General features: G+C 49.0%; 3 protein-coding genes across 8 annotated transcripts in view; 1 reads left to right on the top strand and 2 right to left on the bottom strand.

The window, feature by feature from the left end:
* The window catches only part of LOC113191791 (tubulin alpha-3 chain), a 31400-nt gene extending 27677 nt beyond the window's left edge, over positions 1 to 3723 (bottom strand). For 2 of the 4 annotated variants that reach the window (XM_077796151.1, XM_077796153.1), the window contains exon 1: positions 3641 to 3723. The gene's annotated coding sequence lies outside the window, so the exon portion shown is untranslated. The remainder of the gene's footprint in view (positions 1 to 3640) is intronic. The other 2 variants (XM_077796150.1, XM_077796152.1) reach the window with 2 other exon arrangements.
* An 885-nt stretch (positions 3724 to 4608) lies between these two features.
* Slc7a4 (solute carrier family 7 member 4) lies at positions 4609 to 8575 on the top strand. Of its 2 annotated transcripts, none has more exons than XM_026401640.2 (4): positions 4609 to 5602; positions 6228 to 6868; positions 7142 to 7250; positions 7353 to 8575. In XM_026401640.2, the coding sequence occupies exons 1-4, from the start codon at positions 4621 to 4623 to the stop codon at positions 7517 to 7519; spliced, it is 1899 nt and encodes a 632-aa protein (XP_026257425.2). In that variant the 5' UTR covers positions 4609 to 4620; the 3' UTR covers positions 7520 to 8575. The 2 variants fall into 2 exon arrangements, with proteins under 2 accessions (XP_026257425.2, XP_077652281.1); XM_077796155.1 differs by having other exon boundaries at positions 7084 to 7250.
* Positions 8576 to 9137: 562 nt separating this feature from the next.
* Positions 9138 to 15771, bottom strand: P2rx6 (purinergic receptor P2X 6). 2 transcript variants are annotated; one of them, XM_026401635.2, is made up of 12 exons: positions 15387 to 15767; positions 14417 to 14567; positions 13031 to 13102; positions 12762 to 12837; positions 12521 to 12614; positions 12366 to 12446; positions 12143 to 12284; positions 11939 to 12048; positions 10464 to 10557; positions 10297 to 10362; positions 10073 to 10150; positions 9138 to 9956 (listed from the first exon to the last, which is right to left on the bottom strand). In XM_026401635.2, exons 1-12 carry the CDS (start codon positions 15518 to 15520, stop codon positions 9873 to 9875), a joined length of 1182 nt encoding a protein of 393 aa, XP_026257420.2. In that variant the 5' UTR covers positions 15521 to 15767; the 3' UTR covers positions 9138 to 9872. The 2 variants fall into 2 exon arrangements, with proteins under 2 accessions (XP_026257420.2, XP_026257421.2); XM_026401636.2 differs by lacking the exons at positions 9138 to 9956; positions 10073 to 10150; positions 10297 to 10362; positions 10464 to 10557 and adding an exon at positions 11563 to 11722 and having other exon boundaries at positions 15387 to 15771.
* Positions 15772 to 17007: the final 1236 nt, after the last annotated feature.

Below are 17007 nucleotides of genomic sequence, written 5' to 3'. Positions count from 1 at the left end.
AAAATACAAAACAAAGCTGGGGATGTGGATCAGCAGTCAAGCGCCCCTGAGTTCAATCCCTAATACCCACCCCCCGAAAAAAAGACAATCTGAAAAAGCTACATGCTGTATAATTCCAACTATATGACACCCTGGGAAGGGCAAAATTGTGGACCTTTATTTATTTATTTATTTATATGCAGAGCTGAGAACAGAACCCAGTGCCTCAAACGTTAGGCAAGTGCTCTACCATTGAGCCACAACCCTAGCCCCAAAACTATGGAGACAATAAAAATGATTAGGTGTTCCCAAGGATTGAGGGGAAGGAAGGATGAATAGGTAGATCACAGAGAACTTTTAGGAGAGTGAAACTATTCTGCATGATACCATAATTATATATGGATGTTATTATACATTTGTCTAAATCCATAGAATGTGAAACACCAGGAATGAATCCTAATATGAGGTATGGACTTTGGACTTTTATTAATGTGTCTATGTAAGTTCACCAATTGTAACAAGTGTACCACTCTGGTGCTGGAAATCAATAGTGGAAAAAGTTGTGTATCTGGGGACAGAGAGTATATGGGAACTCTCTGTACTTTCTACTCAGTATTACTATGAAACTAAAATGTCTCTGATAAATAAAACCTATTTTTTAAAAAATCAACTGTTGGGCTGGGGTTGTGGCTCAGTGGTAGAGCACTTGCCTAACACGTGTGAGGCTCTGGGTTCAATCCTCAGCACCATATAAAAATAAATAAAGAAAATAAAGATATTGTGTCCAACCACAACTAAAAAGTAAATAAATATTTTTTTTAAAAATCAACTGTTGGGACTGGGGATGTGGCTCAAACGGTAGCGCGCTCGCCTGGCATGTGTGCGGCCCAGGTTCAATCCTCAGCACCACATACAAACAAAGATGTTGTGTCCGCCGAAAACTAAAAAAAAATATTAAAATTCTCTCTCTCTCTCTCTCTCTCTCTCAAAAAAAAATCAACTGTTCATAAACCTAAGGATTTATTTCTAGATTCTCAATCATATTCCATTAATTTTTGTCTACCCATATATCAATACCACAGTCTTGATGACTATAACTTTGTAGACAATTTAGAAACTAAGAATTGTGAATCCTCCAATTTTGTTCTTTTTTTTTTTTTTAAGTTGGACACAATACCTTTTATTTTATTTATTTATTTTCATGTGATGCTGAGGATTGAACCCAGGGCCTCACACATGCCAGGCAAGCACTCTACCGCTGAGCTACATCCCAGGCCCAATTTTGTTCTTTTTCAAAAGTGTTTTGGCTATTTTGGGTCCATTGCATTTCAATATGAACTTTGGGATCAGCTTAATAATTTCTGCAAAATAGGCAGTTGGGATTTTGATAAGAATTTCACTGAGCCCTTGGACTAATTTGGGAGAATACTGCCATTTTAACAATACAAAGTCTGACACTTGTGCTGGGAATGTGGTTCAGTGGCACAACACTTGCTTAATGAAAAAACAAAATGAAAGAAAAGGAAAAAATAGTCGTCAAAGAAGAGTCTTCCATTCTATGAACATGGAACATCCATTTTTTAGGCTGTCTTTAATTTAACAATATTTAACAATTTCCAATGTACATATTTTACATTTAGTTAAATTTATTAGTTTTTTTCCCCCACTGATGCTTGAGATTAAACCCAGGGGCACTTCACCACTAAACTATATCCCTATTTATATTTTGAGACAGTTTATTGCTAAATTGCAGAAGCTGGCCTTGAACTTGCAATCCTGCTGCCTCAGCTTCTCAAGTAACTGGGATTAGAGGTGTGCACCACTGTGCCCAGCATATCTTAGTATTTTTGTAAATAAATTTATTCTAGGTATCTTATTCTTTTTAGTGTAATATGAACAAAATTGTTTTCTTAATTTCATTTTGGAATAGTTCATTGCTAGTGTATATAAATCTAATTGAGCCGAGCATTGTGGCACATGCCTGTAATCCTAGAGGCTTTGGAGGCTCAGACAGGAGGATCGCGAGTTCAAAGCCAGACTTAGCAGTTTAGCAAGGCCCTAAGTAAAATATTTTTAAAAAGCTGAAGGCCAGGCACACGCTTGTAATCCTAGAGGCTTGGGAGGCTGAGATAGGAGGATCGCGAGTTCAAAGCCAGCCTCAGCAAAACTGAGGTGCTAAGCAATTCAGTGAGACCCTGTCTCTAAATAAAATACAAAATAGGGCTGGGGATGTGGCTCAGTGGCTAAGTGGTTAAACTGCTCAAAAACTGCATTCCAGCTTTAACATGGTTGTTAGTAAACCCTTGGGGGAACTTCCATTATAAAGTTTTCAAGTCTCTTGTTCTGAAATACACTTTTCTAGACTTAAGTGGAGGCATTTTGGGATAAGAGACATCTGCTCAGTTAAGTTTAGGCATTATGGCAGTGGGTTAAAGGAGATATCAGACAGGAAGTGGGAGCCTATCTGAACAGTTCCTCAGGACAACAGAATCAGCAAATTTGAATAGACCAAGGAGGTTTGCTAAAGCAGAGTGTTCCAAGGGGCATCACCTTGTCTGGGAGTCCACTATCCTGTCACTAGTCTACCAGGCTATACAGGCAGCAGGCTAAGATCCAACCTGAAAACACATATAAAGTTTTTGTGGGGAGCAGATGCCTGCTTTGGTTCTGTTTGGTTTGGCTGGGTTGTTATCATTTTGCTGGCAACAAGTAAATACCTTATTACACTAACTTTTTCTTTTTATTTTCCTTCCTTTTTTTTTGTACTGAAGATTGAACCCAGGAATACTCTACCACTATGCTACATCCCCACCTTTTTTTTTTTTTCAAAGATAGGGTTTCCCTAAGTTGTTGAGTCTGGCTTTGAACTTGCTATCCTCCTTCCTCAGCCTCCCTAGTCTCTGATTACAGGTGTGCACCACAACACCAGGAACCCCAGCCCTTTTAATATTTTGTGACAGGGTCTTCTAACTTGCCCAGGCTGGCCTTAAACTTTCGATCCTCATACTTCAGCCTTCCAAGAGGCTGGGATTAACTTTTTTCATTTTCAAAGAAATGAGTGAAAACAGAAAAAGACCTCTTGGCTCCAAGAATAAATTAACCTGGGGGGAGTCTGATGGTAACACACATGGATTTCCTCATGGTATGAAGTACTCTTGAGTGGGGAGTTACCATTATGGTCCCCCATGGTTCTTCAAAAACTTCCAGGTGCTCCTAGACGAGGAGAGGCTGCTATTGGCATCTGAGGGGCTCTAGGGGTACCCCCAATGGAGGACTGCCTGTTGCCTTTGGAGAATGTTTGCCTACTTATAGGACATTATCTGTAGCTGGAGGCTCAGAGCACCCAGTGTGAATTTTGCTAATTTATAGAACACTCCCAAAAGGCTGCACTCTCCTGTCAAAGCATGGGGGGTGACTTCCTGCCATCCCATTGTAGTTGAGAGGTCAGGGCCCCTCAGCCAGATCCATAACCACATCTCACAGTGCCCAAAGATGCAGACCAAACATCACCTTGTGTTGGGGGACTTGGATGATGCCCAGCTGGATGGAGTAAATGTTTTGGGCTGAATGATCAAGGATGGTATCAGGTACAGTGGAAGCAGGGTAGAATTCTTACCCAGGGACGTCACTTGGCCCTCAGTGAAGGCGGCTAGTCACTTACCTGGTGACTTGGAATTCCTCCTCTGGTGTGTCAGTGAGAGAGATACTCTAGAACCCGGTGAGCTCTGGTCTTGATCATGTGAGGTGTAGGTAGGGTGGGCTATTTGGGTGTGTAATGGCAGGTAAAGCCCGGTGCTGGGTCCTCCAGGGAGTGCGAGTGGTGGAGCTGCTGGTAGAATCCAGCGCCTGGGGGCGGGGGAGAGCCCTGCGCGCAGGCGGGGTTAGCAAGAGGGGCGGGCACAGAGCTCAGAGCGGTGGCTGTGGTGGCGACAGCAGGTGGGTTGCATCGGGTCTTGCGCGGATGGGCTCGGGCGGAAAGCAGCTGAAAGCTCGGATTTCTGGGCACAGGGTCGCGCGCAGTTGGCTGGGGCGGTGGCGGCAGCCGCGAGTGTCAGAGCGCCAGCAGGTGCACCGGGTCTTAGCTCCGGATCCGGAGCTCAGGGCCCAGGGAGCCCCAGCTTCACAGCCACTGACATTCTGGCCTGCCCAGTGGGGGGTGATTGCCATTCTTTGAGGCCAGGTGGTCACTTGAGCCCCGTCCCGGGTTGCACAGCTGCTCCTGTTCCGGGTCTCGACTTCCTGGCCCAGCTCCCAGGAAGCCTCCCATTTCACCTTGCTCTTGGATCTCAGACCACAGAGCTCTTCCCAGACTCTGGCTTTCCCTACCCTCAGGACTACCTAGCTGGTACCCATGTGGGGCTTTGCCTTATCCCCTCCACTACCCTAAAGGCAGACAGGACCTCCAGGCTTCCTTGTAACCTCCTGTCCTCTGGCCTGACTCCTGTCCCATCCCAACCCTCCAGCAAGCCCATGATGCAGGTGTCCTAGGTCTCCAGAGCTAAGATAAGAAGAAGACTGGGGAGAGGCAGTACAGAAGGAACTGAAGGTTGGCTAGTACCTGGCTGAACAACTTGTCATTTCCCTCTGTCTGGCCCTACTAGGTTCCAGTGGCTAGTTTGGTGCACCTCTTAACTACCCATTATGGCCTGGGGACTGCACAGTGCTGCTAGCTTGGCACACTTCTGCCAGAAGCTGAATCGACTGAAGCCTCTGGAGGATTCCAGCATGGAGACGTCTCTGCAGCGCTGCCTGTCCACCTTGGACCTGACCCTGCTGGGTGTGGGTGGCATGGTAGGCTCAGGCCTCTATGTGCTCACGGGTACCGTGGCAAAGAATATGGCTGGTCCTGCTGTACTCTTGTCCTTTAGTGTGGCAGCTGTGGCCTCCCTGCTGGCAGCCCTATGCTATGCAGAATTTGGAGCACGTGTGCCCCGCACAGGTTCTGCATACCTATTCACCTATGTGTCCATGGGCGAGGTGTGGGCCTTCCTCATAGGCTGGAATGTGCTCCTAGAATACCTTATTGGGGGTGCTGCTGTGGCCCGTGCCTGGAGTGGCTATCTGGATGCCATCTTTAGCCATGGCATTCGCAACTTCACTGAGTCTCAAGTGGGTGTCTGGCAGGTGCCCTTCCTGGCCCGCTACCCAGATTTCCTGGCTGCTGGCATCCTACTTCTAGCTTCTGCTTTTGTCTCCTGTGGAGTCCGTGTCTCCTCCTGGCTCAATCATACCTTCTCAGCCATCAGCCTGATGGTAATTATCTTCATCATCATCCTGGGCTTCATCCTTGCACGCCCCCACAACTGGAGTGCTGAGGAGGGTGGCTTTGCACCCTTTGGCTTCTCTGGTATCATGGCAGGAACTGCTACCTGTTTCTATGCTTTTGTGGGCTTTGATGTCATTGCTGCCTCCAGTGAGGAAGCCCAGAACCCACGGCGGGCTGTGCCCTTGGCCATTGCCATCTCCCTTGGCCTGGCAGCTGGTGCCTATATCCTCGTCTCCACCGTACTAACCCTCATGGTGCCCTGGCACAGTCTGGACCCTGACTCAGCACTTGCTGATGCCTTCTATCGGCGGGGCTACAGCTGGGCTGGCTTCATCGTGGCAGCTGGCTCCATCTGCGGTAAGGGGTCCTTCTGGGCAAGGTGGGAGAGAACAGGGCAGTGGGGTCCTGTCCTGAGCCTCTTAGAAAATCTCCACCTTGGGGCTGGGGTTGTGACTCAGTGGCAGAGTGCTTGCCTAGCATGCACGAAGCACTGGGTTCGATTCTCAGCACCACATAAATGTAAAATGAAGATATTGTGTCCATCTAAAACTTAAGAATAAATATTTTTAAAAAAGAAAATAAAATCTCCACCCATACCTCAGTCTTACCAGTTGCAAAATGGGCCTGGGAAAGTGCTAATTATTGGAGGCTTTCACCTAGGCTTGTTGGAAGGACTCCTCCTATGGGGCTCCTCCCCCCAAATTGTACATAGAATGTCAATTCTGAGCATGTACTTACAAGCCTTCTCCTGGGCAAGGGGGCTCAGTTTTTATCAGATTCTCCAGTGGGCCTATGACTTAAATTGGAGTGCCCCATTCCTGGAGTGGGGGAATGGTAATCTTGTACTTCATACACATTCATACTAAAAGCCCAGACAATCTCATCCCTGTGTCTCCAAGGAACCACCTAGGCCCCAGACCCCAACAGTGACCCCTGATAGGTTTAACTATCATGATGACCATTGCCCTACCCTCTGCTACAGCCATGAACACCGTTCTACTCAGCAACCTCTTCTCCCTGCCGCGTATCGTCTATGCCATGGCTGCAGATGGGCTCTTCTTCCAGGTGTTTGCCCGCGTGCACCCCCGGACACAGGTGCCCGTGGTGGGCATCTTGGTGTTTGGTGTCCTTATGGCTCTCCTGGCACTGCTGCTGGACCTTGAGGCGCTGGTCCAGTTCCTATCCATTGGTACTCTATTGGCCTACACCTTTGTGGCCACCAGCATCATTATTCTACGTTTTCAGAAGGTTTCTAAACACAGCTCCCCAGGCCCAGCCAGCCCTGGCCCTGCAGCCAAGAAGTATGATTCCTTCTCAGACCACATACAGCTAGTAGGTGCTGTGCAAACCTCAATTTCTGAGCCTGGGCAGCTGCGACCAGCCCTGAGGCCCTACCTGGGATTCCTTGATGGATGCAACCCTGGAGCTGCTGTGACTTGGGCACTTAGCATCCTGGTGATCTCAGCCATCGCCCTGGGCTGTGTGCTAGTCTTCGGAGACTCGGCCTTGCACCTCCCACGGTGGGGCTACATCTTGCTGCTCCTGATCAGCAGTGTTGTGTTTCTGCTTTGCCTTCTGGTCCTGGGGGCTCACCAGCAACAGCAACAGCAAGACACTTTCCAGGTACCTTCCCCATTCAGGATCTGCTCAGTCTTACCCCTGCCAGCTCCCTTTGCCCCTTCTTTTTCTGCCATTCCATAATGAACAAGGGCTCATGAGGTTGGGGAGGCCAATCCATCCATCCTCACTTTATTCATCTTTCCTCATGGTGAGGGAGTACATTCTCTCCAAAATTTCCAGAGACAGATGGAGGCTCTATGAAATTTCTGTGAAGTCAGGCTCTGGGCTGGCAGGTCTTTCCTTCTGTCCATCTCAGCCTTGTCCTTATGCCCTCAGATCCCCTTGGTGCCTTTGACTCCAGCCCTGAGCATTCTCCTCAATATCTGCCTCATGTTGAAGCTGAGCTACCTGACCTGGCTGCGCTTCTCCATCTGGCTGCTGATTGGTGAGTGGGGGCAAGGCTAGGACATCTAGTGTGCTACAGTGGGAGGACAAAGAAGGCAGATAGGGCTGGGTCCTATCCCTCAGGCTCTTTTCAACCTTGCAGGACTCGCTGTGTATTTCGGCTATGGCATTTGGCACAGCAAAGCGAACCAGAAGGAGCCACCAGAGCTGACCACCACACGATATGTGGTATTCTCCAGCAGCAGCCTAGAAGAGACAGTGCAGCCCACCAGCCAGCCACCAGCTGAGGAGCCTGGCTGCATGGAGTAGCCGACCCAGTCTGTGAGGCCAACTCATGATTGTTTTACTCTCTCCATCTCAAGAGGCCAGAGGAGCTGGGAGCTGCTTCTGTTCAGGGCAGCTTGGGTTTGTAGGCTCTGGTGGTTCTCAGGACTTTAGGACCCTAATCCAGATACTAAATTTCTTTGGTCTTCAGATAATGGGTCTTGGCCAGTGTTGGTGCAGTGAACTCCTTGCTCAGCACCTTCCTGTTTCTGATCAATTCCAGCTATTTGGGTGGGTGGGTAGGGTGGGCAGGGAAGAGGTCGCAGCCCCAGGAATTCATAATAATAACTGTTCAGCCAGCCATATGGTCAGCCACTATGTCCACTGTGGAATTCTCTGTGATACTGAGTCCTCACCTACCTTTGGGAATCAGGCAATTGTTCCAAATCCATAATAAAGACTGAAACTTCTACAAAGGTTACCTTGGGACCACCTTGAATCAGGGACACAGCCAGGCCTGGGTTCAGGGATTCTCCCTCAGGCCAGTACTCCCTACTTGACTTAGAGGGAAGCAACATATACCAGACATATAGGGGTCAAACGGGCAAGGATATTCCCCACGTATCCTCTGGCAGATAGATCAAGGAGCAGAGCCTGGGCCTCAAAGAGGTTGCCTAGAAAAGGCAGTGGGGTTCCAGAGTTCTCTTGGTTTTTCAGGGATCCCAGAGAGCACAGCATATTCCTGAGGCCTACCTAGGAACATCAAAGCACTCCTGCACACAGGCATATACCCTCTTGGCACAAACATCCCTAAGACATATGGCTCACATGGATATCCTGCATGCCCATGTGCAGACTGAAATGACAGCTGTTTCCAAGCTCAGGCCCAGCCCACAGCTCACATTTGTCTCTATCTGCCCACTCTGCCAGGGCTTTGAAATGAAGGCTGGAGATGTTGCACTTATGACTAGTTCACACGGATGTTCATGGGTATACGAGAACCTGGACCTGCCTTCACTACCTTCCAGCCCACTTGGTAGAAATGGGAGCCCTAGCCTGGGGAGGAGGGAGTTCCCAGAAAGGCCATAGGCCCACATTATACCCTCCCACTGGTATTCCTTGTCTGTACTATGCCCACTGTAGTTGCATCCCCCTTCCTATTTCTTCTTGTAAGGACCACACAGGAAGCTGCTGGTTTTGGCAAGCTTTACTCCAACATATCATCTTTCTCTGGACCTTGAGAACAATCAGGTACATGTGATCCACCTCAGATAATCAGGCTTCATGAGCCATGCCTTCCCAGTCTACCCCTTTGGAGCCCACCTGCCCATGAACACCGCTGCCCTGGACATTGAGAAGCAGCAGGGACCCCCAAGGACTGAGGCCAGATGACTCCAGGTGCTAGTCCAACTTCAGCCTTAGCCTTGGCCCTCAGTGATAAAGGCATCCATGATAAAGCAACCTTTTACCTCCCTTAGGTGAGTACTTCCAAATCCCTGCCCTACCCAGGGACCTACATTCCTGCATCCCTGTCCCTCCCATTCTGACCTTGGGTCCTAGGACTTGGGGAAAATCTCCATCAGGCAGGACTTAGGCCCCCCAGGAAGATTCCACAACCAGAACCTGGCCAGCCTTCAGCGGACCTCAGTGTCCTTTATTAGGGACATTCCTTACAGCCACTGTGCTCTGCCTGGGTCAGGATTAGGGCCTCCTGCATGCATATGCCTCAGGCTAAGGTGGGCAGGTGCCCAGACAGGTTATTGAGTATGACATGGATGGCAGTAAATTCCAGATATACAGCCTCCCCACCTCCAGGGCTCCTAGGAAACCTGGTAATCAGATTCTGGGGTGGGGGGTTAGCCTGGGTGATCTCCAAAGGGATATACAGAAGAACAAAGGACCCAGTGACCACCAATTCAGTCCCATTGTCCTCTTTTCCCTGTTTAAGCCCTCCAAAGCCCAAAGGTTGTCACAGGGAAGTGGCAGGTGGGCGTAAGCTAAGCATATGTGGGCCCTCTTTCTATGATGTAATGAAAATGTCCAAAACTCACCCCACCTCCATGGCTTGTGTTCTACCATATGTCTCTAAACAAAACTGGCTTCCATAGCTCCCCAGGCAGCACCCTGCTATGGCTGGACTCAGGAGGTAAAGTCTGCCTGGGAGTTCAAGAGTGGCATTTTCCCTCCACTCCCTACCCCAGTTCTGTTAAGTTTCTCATCCTTAACGTCCCCAAGTCAGGACCTCATCCTTCCCAGCCCCCAACCCCCCAAACAACATGGAGTGCTACAGGCCTCAGGAATAATCAGGTAAGTGGGTACCAGAGCCCAGACAGGACCACCCTAGCAACCAAGTCTGGCTCCCAGTAGCAGCTACCATGGGGGCGGGTGCTGGCCCTATCTAAGGCACCTGAGCAATGGGGCTTGCAGGTGTGAAAGCTGGCTTGGTCCATTCAGGATTGGCAGCCTCCTTTGGTGCTTTTGCCTAAAGACAAGACAGTAGGTCAGGGATCTGGCCAACATCCCCTAGAATGTGGCAGAACCCAGTGTTCAGGCAGAGTGGCCTCAACTCTGGAGCTCCAACTCTGAGCCCTCACTCACCTCCTCATACTTTGTACTCCAGTAGAAATGGGCTTCTCTATCCACATACAGTAGCAACAGGTCACAGAGGAAGGTGATCTGGGAGAGACAGGGCCCACCATGTTCTGCCCTCCTGCTACTACCCAAGCCTCATCTCGAGACGCAACATGCAGGCTCAGAGGGTTCTAGCAGACTCAGGCAGGTGCTCAGTGCAGCCAGAGGGAGCCCGTGGTAGTTGGACTTACCACACCTAGCCAAGCAGCTCCAGTGCCCACCGTGATGGCTGTGGGGATAAGCCCGAACTTCCCTGCCTGAGAAAGACCTGGGCTGAGCGTCTCAGACTATGACTTTTACCACAAGCCTCCTTCAGGCCCATCTGTCTGCCTTCCCCAAGCCCTGGCTCCATCCCTACCTGCCCAGTGACGAGAATGTCAAAGCGGATCCCGTAGAGCTTGAGCAAGCTTCGAGCTTCCACACCTGGGGCTTCCCACCAGTGACTGGCTGTCCTGGGAGCAGAAGAGAGGGCTCTGGTGGTCTGCACTGCCCATTCACAGTTTGGTCTGGTTTTCCTGGGCCTCCAATTTTACTTATGTATTTGCCCCATAAACTCCAAGACCAACCCTGAGTCCTAGTCTTAGACCTACATAGTTGCTAAGAACATAGGGAAGAAACAAACTAGGACTGGACCCAAGGAAGCTCCCTGCCCTCTGGAAAAAGTCAGAGAAGCCAGATGAGGGTATAGTGAACTATGACATGGGATCTAATTCCCAGGCCTATTGGCTATGTGCACACATAGGAGTTTCTATGTGCAAATCAAGGTGACACTAGATGACAAAGGACTGGTAGGAGGGGGAGGTCTGTGTAGGAAGACAAAGACATGACAATAAATTCATGTTGAGTGAATCCTCAATTGTAAAATATAAAGTCTTTTTTTTGTAGTAGATATTTTAACCCAGGGGTGTTTTACCACTAAGCTATATCCCCAAACTTTTTTTGGTTTTTGGTTTTTATTTTGAGAGAGAGGGTCTCATTAAGTTGTTTAGGGCCTTGCTAAATTGTTGAGGCTGGCCTTGAACTTGAGATCCTCCTGTCTTAATCTCCCAAGCCACTGAGATTACATGTGTGTACCACCACAACTGGCTTGAAAAATATAAAGATTTAGCACATTATTAGCACCTCTGGGAAAATAGAAATATTAGATTTAATCTGTTAGTGTTCAGTTTCTTGGGTGTGACAATAGAATGGTCACATGGAAAAGATCCTCATGCTCAGGATCGTGTTAAGAAGGGTGAATGTCTACCTGCCATTTTCAAATAGTTTTGTGTGTATGTGTGTGTTTGGTGATAGTTTAAGAGTTCTATCACTGAGCCACCCAAAATAGTTCTGTCTGAAATCTATCTAAATATATCCAGCTTACTCTAAATAAAAGTAGGAAAGCAAACATAGCCAAATGCCAAAAAGAAAACAAAAACTGGTAAGCCCAGGTGAAGGGTATATGGGTGTTCACAGTACTTTTTTTCTTTGAACTATTCTATAAATTTTTTGAGAAGTTTTAGGTAAAACCATAAGTGGAAACAAAACAAAAGTCTCCCGTGCCTTGGAAGGAAGATGCTGGAGGCCAGGAGGGGTGGAGAAGGAACCATGCCCAGGTCTAGAAGTGAAGAGTCCACACTATGAAGAAGGGATGGGGACAGATGGGGTGGAGGACTCAGGGACAAGGCTGGATGCAACCTGTGCTGGAGGATGAGGAACTGAGAATACCTTCTTCAGCCCATGGGCCACCCCTCACAAATAGAGTGGGGTATCCAGAGGGCTGGACAAGCAGTGGTCTGTCCTCACACTGGCCTGTGAACAGCAAGTAGACACTGGGGGCTATGAGGGTCATACCTGAAGTTGTAATTCTTCTCCTGCAGCTGGAAGGAGTAATGGGGCCAGCAGTCAGAGCACCCGGTGTCCAGGTCACAATCCCAGTGGATTCTGATGCCTACAGCACCACCCTGCACACAACACATCTCTGCTTACACAGCACTAGTGGATGGGCCTGAGGCCCTCTCCACTAGCCCTTAAGAAACCCTGCCTCCAAGAACCCACCAGCAATGCCAGGTCTTCAAAGTCCCCACCAGCTGCAGCTATAAGGTCTCCTATGCCAAACACGGGGCAGTAGGGGCTGGAGAGTGCATCATAGCGACAGTGCTTAAAATAGGCGGAGTCCCAGGTATCTAAGGCATTGGTCCTGCAAGGAGTGGAGGTAGGGATCAGATGATCCAGGGGGTCATGGAGGACCTGGGGTTAACCAGCACCAGCCCATACATACTTGGAAAAGTTGAATTTGCTGAAGGTGACAGTGTTTTTGATGAACAGCGTGAAGTTCTTGGCATGGATCAGCAGGGGCCTCCTATAAGTAGAGGGGACCATGTTAGAATTTTGCCTGTGCTGTTGCCTTGCCTTGGGAGTCAGTAGGAGACTTACTTGGGCACAGTGCCACTCTCCACTGGGCACCAGCTCTGGATTTCACAAGTCCTGTGGGTCCCGTTGAATTCCACACATTGACCTGTTTTTATGCCTTGAAAACAAAAGATGTACTCTAGGTCCTCAAATCTCCACAGGGCCTGAGGAGGATGTGGAACAGATTTGTTGACAGAACCACACCCAGAGTCCCCTCCCACCCCCTGCCCTGGTAGAGGTTCTGAAAGACAGAGCTTATAGTTACCATGGCTGTGTGTCCCTGTCTCCCCTTTAGGACAGTCCTCATTGACCCAGCAGTTAGCCAGTGGGATAGAGGGGTGCTGAGGTAGACAAGAGACTCCAGTCACCAAAAGCCCAAGGGGGTGCCTTCCCTTAGCCCTATAGACTGCAAAGAGATGCTTCTCCCCATGTTAGCCTCCTGTGATACCCTGGCTTTGGAAGTACACAGCACACATGGCTGGTGACCCAGGACTGGTAGAGGAAGTAGGGACCCACTCTCCCAGGCAATCTTACCTCTGGGCATTTGCCCTGAACTTGATCTGGCGTCACAAGGAAATTGGTGACCAAGAAGAACACGTTCTCTCCCTAGGAGGCAAATCTCAAGGTTGGTCCCTACTTGGTTCCCTCACCTGTGGAGGCCAGAAGCTGACAGCCTGGTTTTGTTTGTTTGGGTGGTGCTGGAAATGGAACCCAGGGTTTGCACATGAACACTCTATTGCTGAGCTACATCCTTAGGTCTAGGAGTCTAGTTTTTGAGGGAATAGTCTTGGCCCTATCTAGTAACCAACCAAACTGTCCCTCAAGAAAATGTTTCCAGTGAGGCAGGTGCAAACAGGAAGCTGGCTGGGTTTCTGACCATTTCTGAACCTAGGGATCCTCGTGTCCATGTTTATCTTTTAGTTACCAGTTTATTTCTCACATTTATTCTCATTCACTCAACTTGAATTTTCCAAGAGCCTCCTGCTTCTAAGCATTAAAGACAAAGACTTGAAGAGAGGTGGACCCCTTATCACATGTACATCAGAGCTGGCAATGGCAGGGGGTTGGGAGAGCAGATGGTAAGCTTGACCTGGGGTCAGAGTGGCCAAGGACATGCAGAGGTGCTGCTCCTGAGAGCATGGTGCACTTAGGAAAGGAAGATAAGGGCTAGGCAGAGGGCATTGGGGCATGGCAACAGTTAGGATATGGAGGGTCTTGGTGGTTACCATCATGGGAGAGGACCCTTCCCTGGGCAGAGAGCAGTGGTTGAGGTTCTGATGATGTTAAGCGTAAAAGTTCAGCCTGGCTGCTGCTTATGTGCACCTGGTGGCAGGGAATAGGGGAGAGAATCAAAGGGCCCACTCAGAGACCAGGCATGGTAGAGGTTGCAGTGAAAAATAATGGGAGGGACAGGAAGGCATCTGGCTTTAGCACTGGTGGGTGTCACTGCTCTCATTGGATGAATAGAAGTGAGAATGCCAGGAGAGGTAGATGATTTATCTTTGGACATGGTGGGTGAATCTGGAATCAGCTTCTATTCAGGCAGGTGGTCACTGGGGCTATAATTTGAGCATCAGTGGAAGAGAGGTGGACATTGGGGATATAGACCAGCTAGGTAGAGGGATTAGGGACAGAAAGCCCAAGAGGGTAGAGGAGGAACACATGACAATGATGCCTCAGGTGAGGAAGCTCAGCCTTTGGACCTTTATAAAGGAAGTTACTTTGGCTTGGCTTCCCTTATTGTTCACCAGGAAACCTCCTACACAATTCCTGAAGGCCCCATCTAGGCAACACTCCTCTACATGCTCCTTCCCAAACCAGATGCACTCTGATATCACATGCCTCTCTTGTGCATGATTTGTATTAGAGCTGTCAGTAGGGGAAGGACTCATGCCACCTGAAGCAGCACTAGGGACCTACCTGTGGTGGTTTCACGAAGTCAGCCACATCCCACAAACGGTTCCCGAGCTCCTTGATCTGAGTCACAGAAACTCCTTTGAGTTTGGTGATGACAGAAATCTGGGGGTCCAGGTCCCGTTCTTGGTAGCCTTTTTTTGCAAGGAGGGCCCATCTGGGGAGGAGATGATGGACAGTATGGTATGACTCTAGCAAAAGTGAACAGTGGAGGAACTGGATCCTATAAGCTCAACTCCCTTCCCATACTCCATAGGCTCCTAGCCCAGCATCAAAGCCTTCTGACTCCTCTCCAGTATCAACTGTCACCCCAGATACCCTGAACAGACCAAAGCCTTGGACAATCACTGGAGAGTCAGCATCTACCACAGTGACTTTTTAATATTTATTTTTTTTAGTTAGAGTTGGACATAATACCTTTATTGTACTTATTTATTTTTATGTGGTGCTGAGGATGGAACCCAGGGCCTCATACTCGCTAGGCGATCACTCTGTTACTGAGCCATAACCCCAGCCCCCACAGTGACTTTCATAGACAATATCCTTACTCCTACCCCAGCTAGACATAGCTCCCTCCTTAAAGACTCCTCTGACCTCCCAGATAGAACTGGTGGTCTCTCTGGGGGACCTCAGTGCTCCAGCTCTCATGAATCTAGAGGACTACTGCCTTCTGCCTCACCAGGGTTCCTCCCGGGCAGGAATGGGACTGATCTTCCTGTGTCCAGAGCCCAATATGAGACTAGGAATAAGGCCCTGGAAAGAAGGCAGGAGGGCAGGCAGGAACACAAACAGAGATTATTCTGAAAGCCTTGGAATGGACAAAGATCCCTCATTCTGTTTACTTCCAACCCTGTCCCAACCTGCTACCCCCACCACCACCAGCCTGGTCCCTAAAGAGTCAAATTCTCAACCCTCAGCCCAATAGGACCAGCCATGATCCCTTCAGCCAACCTGACTAAAAATTATTTTCTCTTACCCCACCACGTAGGCCACAATCCCGAGCTGCAGCAGCCTCTGTAAGGTGCCCACCCGCCAGTTCCTGGTCATCACATACTTCTCTGTCTTGTAATCCAGAAGCCCCCAGCCTGCTGAGGCCCCTGAGGAGCACATGCCCCCAGTTTCTGCTGGCTACTGGTGCAATGAGTCAGCACAGCAGCTGCAGCCACAGCTGATCGGGAGGCAAAGAGTGCATCCAAATGGGCCAGGCTAGCTGTTGTTAAAGGGACACCTCCACTTAGGAACTAGCCTCCACCCCCCAGTTCTGGACTTGGTCCCAGGCCCAAGCTGTCCTGGGCCTCTCCTACTCTCCAGAGTTCCTCTGCTGATCCCTGGGTACTCCAAAAGGAGCAGCTCTGCTCCTGCCTTCCTGCTATACTTCCTTATAGGGTGGGGAAGAACAGGTGGCATGGGGTCAGAAGGAGCTCAGAGGAGGAGCCAAGGCAAGCTTCATAGAGAAATCCCTCTGAAGGCTGGGGTTATGGCTCAGTGGCCTAGCACATGTGAGGCCCTGGGTTCAATCCTCAGCACCACATGAAATAAATAAATAAAATAAAGGTATTGGGTCCAACTAACTACAACTAAAAAATAAATATTAAAAAAAAGGAAAAGAAATCCCTCCGAGGGCTGGGTATGTGGCTCAGTGGTAGAGTGCTTGCCTAGCACACATGAGACACTGGGTTTGATACTCAGCATCACATAATAAATAAATTAATTAAATAAAGGTATTGTGTCCATGTATAACAAAAAAAAAATTAAAAAAGAAGAAATCCCTCTAAGCTGATATGTGCAGATTTTGAAACACTGCAAGAAAAGTTGGGTAAAGATGTAGGGTGGAGGGTCTGGGGTTGTGGCTAAGTGGGAGAGCACTTGCCTAGCATGTGTGAGGCACTGGGTTCAATTCTCAGCACCCCATAGAAAGAAAGAAGGAAAAAAAGAAAGAAAGATCTATCATCAACTAATAATAATTTTAAAAAAAGATGTAGGGTGGAGAGAACAGCATAGAAAAAGCCAAAGCATGAGAGAGAACTGAGAGCCACAGACTGAGAATGTGGTCTAGCTCCAGAGAGGAGGGTAACCGGGCTCTGCAGGTTCCCCATGCCCTCCCATACAGCTGTCTCCCAACCGCCAAGTACAGTGACTAAAGCACAAGCTCTGGGGTCAGGCATGACTCCCTTTTGGTGAAAAAAGGAGATGCTAGAATTTCATCGGGTGGCAAGAATGAAGAACAAGCCTGGCCGGTGGCACACGCCTGTAATCCCAGCGGCTTGGGAGCCTGAGGAGAATCACGAGTTCAAAGCCAGTCTCAGCAGCTTAGCGAGGCACTAACATCTCAGTGAGACCCCATCTTTATAATACACACACACACACACACACACACACACACACACACACACACATATGGCTGCGGATGTGCCTCAGTGTTAGTGCCCCTGAGTTCAATCCCCTTTACCTAAATAAATAAATAATAAACAACGCCTTCAAGGTGCCCAGCCCTACGCTAGGCCAGTGGAGAGTACTTTTATCTATCCTGGCTAGGGGCCCACTCAAGGTCTGCGCAGGCCAGTCGCCGTTTCTGCAGCAACCAAAACACCGGGTTG

The sequence above is a fragment of the Urocitellus parryii genome, chromosome 3 (genome assembly GCF_045843805.1).
Source record: "Urocitellus parryii isolate mUroPar1 chromosome 3, mUroPar1.hap1, whole genome shotgun sequence".
Lineage (NCBI taxonomy): Eukaryota > Metazoa > Chordata > Mammalia > Rodentia > Sciuridae > Urocitellus > Urocitellus parryii.
The sequence above is the reverse complement of the archived record's forward strand: the minus strand, read 5'-3'. Positions and strand labels throughout refer to the sequence as shown.

Bases quoted from the DNA above. Each gene is read 5' to 3' on its own strand.
- Slc7a4 (XM_077796155.1), top strand. From the start codon at position 4,621: ATGGCCTGGGGACTGCACAGTGCTGCTAGCTTGGCACACTTCTGCCAG. The intron at 6,869-7,083 runs GTACCTTCCCCA...CTGTGAAGTCAG, and splicing joins AACAGCAAGACACTTTCCAG to GCTCTGGGCTGGCAGGTCTT. The intron at 7,251-7,352 runs GTGAGTGGGGGC...TCAACCTTGCAG, and splicing joins CTCCATCTGGCTGCTGATTG to GACTCGCTGTGTATTTCGGC.
- P2rx6 (XM_026401635.2), bottom strand. From the start codon at position 15,520: ATGTGCTCCTCAGGGGCCTCAGCAGGCTGGGGGCTTCTGGATTACAAG. The intron at 14,568-15,386 runs GTAAGAGAAAAT...TCTCCTCCCCAG, and splicing joins ATTGTGGCCTACGTGGTGGG to ATGGGCCCTCCTTGCAAAAA. The intron at 10,151-10,296 runs GTAAGTCCAACT...TGTCTCTCCCAG, and splicing joins GAGCTGCTTGGCTAGGTGTG to ATCACCTTCCTCTGTGACCT.